The sequence below is a fragment of the Oryzias melastigma genome, linkage group LG6, assembly GCF_002922805.2.
Source record: "Oryzias melastigma strain HK-1 linkage group LG6, ASM292280v2, whole genome shotgun sequence".
Classification (NCBI taxonomy): Eukaryota; Metazoa; Chordata; class Actinopteri; order Beloniformes; family Adrianichthyidae; genus Oryzias; species Oryzias melastigma.
In genome coordinates, this window is record NC_050517.1 from 14,443,395 (window position 1) to 14,453,638 (window position 10,244).

The 10,244-nt window shown below is 37.1% G+C and overlaps 1 protein-coding gene and 1 long non-coding RNA gene across 2 annotated transcripts in view; one reads left to right on the forward strand and one right to left on the reverse strand.

The window, feature by feature from the left end:
* Positions 1-5,038: 5,038 nt before the first annotated feature.
* bpgm (2,3-bisphosphoglycerate mutase) lies at positions 5,039-9,923 on the reverse strand. The gene is made up of 3 exons (XM_024281816.1): positions 9,786-9,923; positions 8,839-9,446; positions 5,039-6,700 (listed from the first exon to the last, which is right to left on the reverse strand). The coding sequence occupies exons 2-3, from the start codon at positions 9,437-9,439 to the stop codon at positions 6,525-6,527; spliced, it is 777 nt and encodes a 258-aa protein (XP_024137584.1). The 5' UTR covers positions 9,440-9,446; positions 9,786-9,923; the 3' UTR covers positions 5,039-6,524.
* Positions 9,908-10,244, forward strand: part of LOC112152322 — a 7,641-nt gene continuing 7,304 nt past the window's right edge. Inside the window, exon 1 of the long non-coding RNA XR_004948020.1 lies at positions 9,908-10,019. This is a non-coding gene — a long non-coding RNA (uncharacterized LOC112152322). The remainder of the gene's footprint in view (positions 10,020-10,244) is intronic.

Below are 10,244 nucleotides of genomic sequence, written 5' to 3' on the forward strand. Positions count from 1 at the left end.
TCTCAAGAAAGAGTGAAAACTTGGATCCCACAATGTCTAAAAAGGATTGCTGTTTTTGTTGTTCAGACTGCTAATGGTTGGATCGTAATGTTTGAAAAATTTAAGATTTACTTCTATAAGTAATCTTGCCTTAAAAAGAACAGTAAAAAGGTCCTGTAAGAACCTGAACTCAAAAGGATAATTATTGATGGTTTGTCCTAATCTGAGAATGATTATATTGTTCTTAACTCTTACACCTGGTTCACACCGCACTCGGAAAGTGGAATGGAGGTTGCTTCCATTTGGCGCCCTTATTGGCCCATGATGTAGTTCACACCAGACGCGAAGCACCCCGATCGTTTCGGTATCTGGTCTATTTTTTGCACAAGCCATGAGGATCCCCGCCAATCCTGGCAGGAAGTTACGCCAAGATGGATGAAAAAATCCAGTCAACTTTCAAAATATAACCAATTTTTCACAATAAAATACTGGCATTAACAAATGCAATCATATTTTTGTATATAAACAGACTTTACAGATGAAAATACAGTATTCTCCCCTTATATTAAGGACAGAGACCTCCACGAATGCTAAAACTACGACGGATAACCCCCGTCTTCGTCTCACCCCCCACACCCGCAGCAGACGAATGTCCGTTACCAATCCATACTCCTCAAAAACCTTTCATCAGTCGAGTGCGAGAGGGCATCTCTATCCAGAACTGTCCGGTCTCATCCATAATAAACACCTGCTCTGGATCATAATTATCCTCCGCGATTATCAGGATATTTCTGAGCCGCTTCTGAGTCAGCTGATGCCATTTCTCCTTGCGGGCTAGCTGTGTGTGTGTGTGTGTGTGTGTGTGCGTAGTGGACTGGCTGTTTTGCTCTTCAACTGCGTTCCCCTCCTGGGAAATTGCTGCACCCACAACACCTTCAGAAGCAAAAGTTTCATACAAGCATCCTGAGTTTTTGTAACAAACCGGAAGAATCAGGTGACTGAAAAAACACAGATCAATAGTTGGCCGACTACGGAGTGGAAGGTGTGGTTTTGGGTTTCTAAAAACACAATCAACAAGAGAGAGGCAGAGAGCAGTTGGCGACAATTCAAGATGGATAATGTCAAATTAATTTTACATTTAGAAAACAACACATCTGAGCAGAAACGCCTGTCGACCGTCACGAAACATTACGCGTCTGTGGTGAACTGGAGTGAAGCGGATTCAGCGCTCTCTCCGCATTGTGGTGCTTCTGCGTGCGGTGTGAACCCGGCTTTATAATGTGATTCAAATCTGCCATGCTCATGTAGACTTTACTTTTTATAGATACTGTACTTTAGAAAATATATTAAATTATTATTTTTTAAAGTTAAACATCCCAATGAGCATCAGTTCGCAAATTGATGGATTTTAGGGCCTTTTCACAACACACAAGTGGGTGGTTTAGTGCCAAAAGCCCCACAGGGGGTTGATAGTTTGCCTTCACTGGCTCTATTCACAAACTATTCTTGCTGATTCTGAAGTAAAAAAGCAACTCATGTCGCCCTAGATATTTCCCACAAGTCTTTGCAAAAAATGTGTATGCATCTATGCTCTCTACATTGGCAAATATAGACCACAATGCATTTTGTTTGAGCAAGTTTTTACCAAAAAAAGTGTTTAAATGTCATTTTTTAATAAACCACAAATGTTTTCATCATTAGAGCTCAACATAAATAGATGTTGTGAAATGCTCGTATTGGTTTCATTTTCCCTTTGTGAAATCGGTGACATAAAAAAAAAAAAAAGTAATCAGCATGGTGTTCAAATTGGTTTAAAAATCCAGGGTGCTAGATAGTCCAGCACTATATAGTTTTTCAGTGGTTAAGGATTAGGGTCCATTGTCAGATTTTATTTAAATAATCCAAAAATCTGACAAGAAAATGGTCTTACCACAAATTCTTATTTAAAGAAAAAAAGACCAGTCACCAAGACACGTTTCCTCAAATTAAGATTATTTTGCTGTTGAAAAATCTCCTTGACAAAACGATTTTTCTTGCAAGACAGAAAATAAAACACAATTTCCTGAACCAAGAAGCTTTATTAAGATTCAGTTTTTGACGCATTTTTACTGCATTTTTTGGCCACACATGTCCCACATCTTTGCCTCTTCATCCTTTGAACTGAGCTAATAATACTTCATGAAGCTTTATTTTTAACATCAAAACTATTTTGTGGTGGAAAAATAGCTTCTTTTTTTTATCCGTAATGTCAAGAACTTTGTGATTATTTCTGTAAAAAAATCCTTCATAAACCAACTTTACTTACTTTGTGAGATTTATTAAAGTTTTATTACACCTACAATAAATATTTAACCCTTTATGTCAGCATTTGGATTTAGATTTTAAACAAAAGATTAACCCTGGTTAACTGGATAAAGTTTATAGCTTAACTCAATCTCTTTTGCTTTGGACGCCTTAAACTCTCAATTTCTATTCCCACTATTTATTTTACTGAACAGATTTGTGAATTATTTGTAACTGAGGGGTTAATCGACCTAAATTAGCTCTAAACGTAAACATACACAAATATGGAGTATACACTCCCAGCATGCACCACCTGACAAAGTCCACATTAAAGGATGGAGAAAGTCCTTCAACACACTTATAAACATTTGCCAGAAAGGCGTTTGCAATCTGTCAAGGAGCCACAGCCGCTTTGTCTGCATGACCAAACATGGACGTGAAAAAGTCCATGACAAGGACCGAAATTCCACACAGTTTACAAGCCACGACGTATCATGTCCTGACCTTTTTTCTGTTGCTCGTTCAAATGTTTGTGTGCAGTTTGACATAAAAAAACATTCAGCTCTCTCCTCCTGTGTTACAGGAAGAAAAGGAAAAAAAGGTAAAGATAAAAAACATTTTCTCTTTACATACTCGAGCTTGGGAAAATATTTTAGCTAAGGTGAAGTACATTTACATCATCATCATCATAGGAATAAAAGTGTGACTCTGCTTTCCCCTTTTGACATCTTTCAGATGTTGTACTTGGTCTCCTTTTAAGGAAATGCAGAGGCTCTCTCTGTTTGTATCCCAGCTTGGCAAAGTGCAACGCCACAAAACGAGAGCGGAGTTTACTCTAGAAAATACCGGCTCTCTGAATTGTAGGAAACAAAACTCGTCTCATAAAATAAAAGCTCCTTGTAGCCGAATAATCAATTCAAGATGAGAGAAAAGAATGTGGTTTATTTAAAGCAGAGCTTGAACTATTTGTCCCGCTTTAATGGACTAGCTTTTAATGAATGAATCCTTGAGTTTGGAGTCACACACATCAACCTCCCCTGCAAATTTACCTCTGGAAAGTGATTTCCTTCACCATCACACAGCCAAAGATCTGTCCTCCTCTTATCAGATCACGATCTGTTTCATCCCCTTCAGCTATATCAATTTCTATGGCAGAAATGCACATTTATTCTACATTTTTTTGCATTATCACGTAGTTTTCTTTCAAAGTAGAACCAAAATGACAAGTATTTGTGTTATTTTTCTAAGTATCTTTGATGTATGCATTTGCACTGGAAGCAAAATGCCTCAACAACAGATGTTTGCTTTTCCACACACTGGCTGCAGGGACCGCGAGCAAAGAGGGAGGATGCTTTAAAAATCCAAACACACGTCCAGTCCCCAACAGACGAGCAAGCGTCTCCAACAGCAAGACCTTGTTTGATTGCTGACTTTATCTTCAATACCATCTAGGGAATAGAAGCCTAACTTGGCCTGTGTGCGTCCGCAGACATCAGACATCAGACATCACAAACTATGATCAAATTACACCTTTGATTCCTGTGCTGGTAATAGAGGTTTGAACCCCAAAAAAGTCAAATGTTGGAGCTTTTACTTTTTTTAATAACTTGGTCACATTTTTATTGCAATTTTATTTGAGATAAAAATATATATTTTTTCTTTCAAGCATCACTTCAAATTGCTAGAAGTAAATGCAATACCTTGGAATTTTTTATCCATTTTTTATTTTTCAGTTGTAACCAATGAAGCCACTTTTAATGACTAAAGTTACTTTTTTAATATATATATATATTTAGGTTTAAAAAAATCAACTTTGGATTCCAAAATAAAATCTTCTCATAGAGGATATTGCAATTATCCTTTGCAGATTATTAATTTATGCAGTATCAATGACAGACATTTAAGGACACCTAGTTGTTTGAGAAGTTGAATCAAAATATTGTATTTTAACATCTTAGGGACAAAAATATAACATTAAGACCAATTTTTGCAAATCCTAAATCTTTGAAAATTTTACAGGATATACTTCTAAACTTGCCTTACTGTAGAATTCAGGAGAAAAAACAAAATTAAGAATCTTTGGAGATTAAAAAAAATTATATTGAAACTTAAAACTGCAACATTCCTCGTTATCCTTGCAATCCACACTATATAAAGTCCCAAGCATCATGGCAATGAAACCTACCAGAGTTGTAGAAAAGGTGACAGTTCCAGCTGGAAGTCAGACGGTAAAAAAGGAACCAAAGGTTTATAAGGGCCGTATCCACAGCTCCGCCTGCTCCAGCTGCCATCCACTCATTCTTGAAAGCAGAGTTTGATTATCATTTTCGAAAACATCCCAAAGCAATTCCATGTTTTATGGATTCAGCTGATTAAAGAGACCTGTGCTTCAGATTACCTTTATTATATCTGCATCATCCACTGCAATCAGTTTCTGAGCGATTAATAAAGAAAGTTGTGTCAAACATTGAACGTGACGATGTTCATCGAGAGGCTTTTATGTGTTTACAAAAACAACAAACTGTTGATTTTAGTCCAATTAAAATGTTGTTGAGCCCAATGGTCTGGCTCAAACACAGAAATGGTTTGAACACCGAGCCAGTTCCCCTGGAGCCGTCTGTGGTAACCAAGTTTTCTCCAACCAAACTGCAGGAATTTTAACCAAATCATTGTTGGATTTGTTCTCTGTGAAGCCACAAATGTCTCCTTACGGCAAAATCATAAATAACCCAATAAATCACAACTTAAGAATGATACACACTCCAGGAATGCTAAGCAACTTCCAGAAACTTCTGTTTATTTCCAATAAAACCAAACTGATGACAAAAAAAGACGTTAAGTAAAAATTATATCAGTGTTCCCATCTATAAACCTGCGAATATATATATATATATATTTTTAATAGAAAGGAGTGTACAACTTAGACAATGTTCAGATGGAGGTGTGACAAAAGAAGTGGCACAGTTTTTCACAAAAAAACATCAAACATACAGCCCAGCAATAAGACTTTACATATTAATCTATTTTTTTTTAAATAGTTAAAATAAAAAATAGATGTAACGTTGGCAGTTTGTAACATTGAACCCCAAACCCCACCTTTAAATTAGTTTATTACACTGAAGTTCAACATTTAACTTAATGTTTTTACAAAACTACACTTACCAAAATAGATGAACTAATTTACATTTCTTTTAATTCTCAAGTAATACCCATCATGAGTGCATAACAGAAACATATTTACATTTTTCCCCAGTGTTTTAGAACAGTATAAACACATTTCCTATGTAACAGAAACTCAGATACAGATGAAGCTCTGTATATGCAGCATTTCTTCACAGCTTGTTCGTTTTGTAACTAATTTAATGCATAAAGAAGGGGATCTCAATGATTAAGAAATACTACAAAGTAACAGTGTTTTTGTTGAATCAAATACCAGCTTTATTCTGCCACAGAGGTTTGATAATCTAAATCACTTAGCTGTATTAGTATTGACAGACTGTGGCATCTTTAATCAAAATGTAATTTGTTTGTGGAAAGAAGTGTAGATGAGCTGGATCTGGTTTGCGGTATTTTAAAGACAGACAGAATGACTGAATCCTGAGTAAAACCCAGGAGGAGGAGGAGGTAGTGTAAGCTCGGCTCCCAAAATGCAACACAGGTGCTCACAGAGACAAATCTGTTCAGCTTTTTATGTATTCATTTCCTGATCTTTTTTTTTAACTAAGAAGTTAGATTTTTTTAAGGCCAGATGACTTAAATTTTTGTCCTTTGGATGATGACAAAACAGGTTTCACCTGCTATGCTGTAAGACGTTTTTTTTTTTGCAATAAACATTCTCTCAGCACAAACTGACTGATTTAAAGTTGAAGACAGACATTAAAAATAAATGTAACAGACGATTTAAACATACACCTTTTAAACTACTTCAAATGTTCTTAGCAATTCAAGCTAATTAGCTTGAAATGAGTTAGCTGAGGTGAGAAAATAAATAATCCTTAACTCACTAACAGGAAGAAGTAGGAACACTCTTAAATAAAGGGTTCATCACTGTATACAAACAGTGATAATAGTGCTAAAACATCTGCAGCTTAAATGTTTACCTATTATTTGCACCCCAACCCAGTCAAGTCATAGTTTCATACCGGGACCCACCCCTGCACTTTTAATCCTTCCACCTCAGTCCTACTGTTACTTTATCCTTCTTTCAAGTTTTTTAAATATTGTTTAGAGTTTTGGCTAAACGGTGAGTAACATTTATGTGTTCAGTTTGACAGTTTGGCTTTTCCCTGGTCCTCCACCTTTTTAATGGCTGCCTGGATCTCCGCCTGGTCTCCCAGCAGCAGGCGGGGTCTCACAGTTCGGAGGTCCTCGTCCAGCTCCAGCAGCACTGGTACCCCTGTGGGTAAGGTCACTTTGGCGATGTCCTCATCTGATATACCTGTGGGAAAAAGACGACATCAACACTTATGAGTATTTTATTTTTTTGTTTTTTCTGTTTATGCAAAATTGCTAAATTAAAATGTTGCGTTTGATTGGAATTATATGTGACAGGTAAATCCACACAGATATTTCAGCCATGGTTTACACCAAAGTCTCTCAACTTAGCTGTGTTTACAGCTGCAAGGTAACAATATAAGGTCAATGAGGGGCTATACAGTTAGCAGGGACGTTAGCGAACAATAACATGGGGTCCTCTGGAGTGATTGTATAAATTCTTTTTGTCAAATTTTACAAAAGAAGGAACAAAATAAAAAAATTAAAAAAAATTTTTTTGACTTTTTTCGTTTTATTTTACCACTTTATTCTAAAAAAAATATATATTTTTCTCATAATATCACAACGTGATTCTCGTGAAATTTTGAATTTTTTCCCATAATTGTACAACTCTATTCTTATATCATTTTGACTTTTTTGTCATAATTGATTACTTTTTTCTCACGCAATTGTATATTTTTTTCTTATAATTTTACGACTTTATCCTCATAACATTTAGACTTTTTTCTCATAATTCTGTCGTTCTTTTTCTTGTTTTGCTTTCCTGCGCTTTTGAAAGTGCAGCTTTCGGAAATTGCTTCCTCGTAGCCGTTTACTTTTTTCAAATTACACATTTGATCTTACTGCTTGTTTTTTTTTTTTTTTTTACTCTTTAAAAAGTCTTTCTCGGGCTTGTTAGCTTGCCGTTAATAGAATATTCCATTGTGGGAGGACTAAACACTTTTACACAAGCAGTCTGGTGCCACTTCAGTGATTTGTGTTTTTTATGACAAAGTTAGCTAAAATAGGAGTGGAAAATATTTTAAACATTTTTCATTTTTCCTAGGTGTTCAGCCTTGGGGGCCCAACCTACTGGTAACAACCTAAGGGCAACAGTGGCTCAGGTGGTTGAGCGGGTCGCCCGACTATCAAAGAATAGGCGGTTCAATTTTTCGCTCCCGCCAGCCAAGTGTCGTTGTGTCCTTGGGGAAGACACTTAACCCTACTTGCCTCCAATGTGGCTCCATTGGCGTGTGATTGTGTATGAATGTTTCGGTGATGGTCAGAGGGGCCGTAGGCACCAACTGGCAGCCACGCTGCTGTCAGCCTGCTCCAGGGCAGCTGTGGCTACAGTAGTAGAAAGTACGAATAACGTGTGAATGAATAATGATATACATTGTTAGTGCTTCGCGCGTCCGGAAAAGCACAGATAAATCTAATCCATTATTATTAAAGTTGTATTTAACCAAAAGTGAGGTTAAAAAGGGACTAACTTTTTCTGGATTATTTTAACTCAGGACAAAAAACAGCGACTATAAGTTGGGTTACAATTAAACCACTATAAAAAAAAATAATAATAATAAATAGTATTGCTCCAAAAAGTAACCCAAACATACATCCCAACATGAATGACTAAAAAAATAGGTTGAAGAAATAACCAAAGTGTTTTAGGAGTGCAGAAAAATAACTTATATAAAACACTAGAGACACTTTAATTTGAAATCTAATTTGAATCCGGATGGCAGAAGCCAAAGATAACAAACTAAAAGTCTCATCAGTTGTTTTTAATAGCTAAAATCCTCCCTGCTTCTTTTTAATTCTGCCAACTCTAAGTGTTGCCCATAATGTCCAAGCACAAATTCAAAAATCAAAATGTGCATTCACCAATTTTACTCTGTTCAACTCTAAATAGATCATAAAATAAAATACACATAATAGAAACCAGAAGCTACAATGCTTTATCACATTCTAGCATAATTATCCTCAAAAGATAGAAGTATAACTTGAAAAGAAACTAATCAAGAAAATCTTGTTCTGTCCTCATATAACGTTTCTCTGCTGAGGAGGTTGTTGCATAAAGTGCATCCAGTGCATTCATAGGATAAAAGGTCAGCGTTGCTACTATTAAACGTAACATAACCTTTCTGACCTTTCTGCAAAAGTTCAACCTTCCATTTGAGGAACTAAGATATGTCTTCCTTATTTAATGACTTAAAGGCAGAAGAAGTGTAGAGAAAATTTGCTTGATTTCATTCCTCCTAAAACAGACAGAGGCATGACAGAGTTTTGTTTCTAAAGGCTAGAAGGAGTTCAGAAACACACCTTCCAGATGTTTCAGCAGTGCCCTGCAGCTGTTTCCATGAGCAGATATGAGTACCGTCTTGCCTTTTCTTATCTCCGGGGCAATAGCGCTATTCCAATATGGCAACAGCCTGTCCAACACCTCTTTTAGGCTCTCGGATCTTGGAAGTTTGTCAATTGGGACATCACAGGTGGAGTATCTGCGGTCGTTGTAGATCTCCAGGAAGTAAGGGTGGGATTCCTCAATGGGAGGTGGAGTGAGATCATAGCTCCTTCTCCACAACTTCACCTTCTCTTCTCCGTGTTTCTGAGCCATCTCAGCCCGGTTGACTCCGATGAGGGCTCCGTAGTGGCGTTCATTGAGTCTCCAAGATTTGACCAATGGAACCCACTCCTGCCCCATGGCCTCCAGCACCACCCATGCTGTCTGGATGGAGCGGCTGAGTAAAGAGGTGAACACCATGTCAAACTGGTAGCCTTGCTCCTTCAATAGCCTGCCACAGTCCTGGGCCTCCTTCACCCCATCTCCACTCAGCTTCTGGTCCACCCAGCTGCAGAAACGGTTCTCTTTGTTCCAGGCACCCTCTCCATGCCTCAACAGAAGGAGTGAGAACTTGGACATCCTAAATCTATCAGTAGAAATATGCACATACTCATAATTTATTTTAGGAAAAACATGTTTTAAATGAAATTACCTTAGAATTCTTGTTTTTTATCTTTAAAATAAAATATAATCCCTGAAATAAAAAAACCCTATTCGTAAGAAAAATAAAAACATCAATATTTTCGACACAGTGTATGTTTTTGGGCTAAACCATTGACAGTGGGCTAAACTAAAAGGATGGGCAACCGGCTCAAATGACCTAAACATACATATAAAGAATATACTTGAGCAAAAAAGGCAGACGTGTAAACATTAGACCAATAATTATACATGTTTTATAACAAAAAAAACTGCGCGGTCTCACCTAATACGAGGGTTTAAATCGGGTAAACCTTCGAAACTCGTCTGTGTTGACGGTTCCTGCAGGCCACAGCAACCCACCACTCCAGGTCCTAGATTGACGTCCCGTTTAGCCAATCACAACGCTGGATTTCACGTCGAGGCGTTGCCTCAACTAAAGTCATGCCCACATTAGGAGGGAGAGCGTCGGTTGCAGAGAGGAAGGAGGTCGTTGCGATTGTCACGAGAGAGAAATATGGTATGGACAGTTGGCTGTCTGGGTTTTGTAGTTCTGTTTTTACAAGCTTGTAAGAGTATCGAAATGATGCGCAGCAAACTATAAATGTTTTAAAGGTACAGTGACATTTTCAGACGATAATGGTGTAAACATTTCAACAATCTTTATTAAAAAAAAGTAAACCAAACTACATTTTTTATGTAAATATCATCATACATGCATATTATACATATAATATACGTTTTT

Excerpts from the sequence above, each read along its gene's own strand:
- bpgm (XM_024281816.1), bottom strand. The coding sequence starts at position 9,439 with ATGTCCAAGTTCTCACTCCTTCTGTTGAGGCATGGAGAGGGTGCCTGG. Across the intron at positions 6,701-8,838 it reads ACTGCTGAAACATCTGGAAG|GTATATCAGATGAGGACATC; the intron begins GTGTGTTTCTGA and ends TTTTTCCCACAG.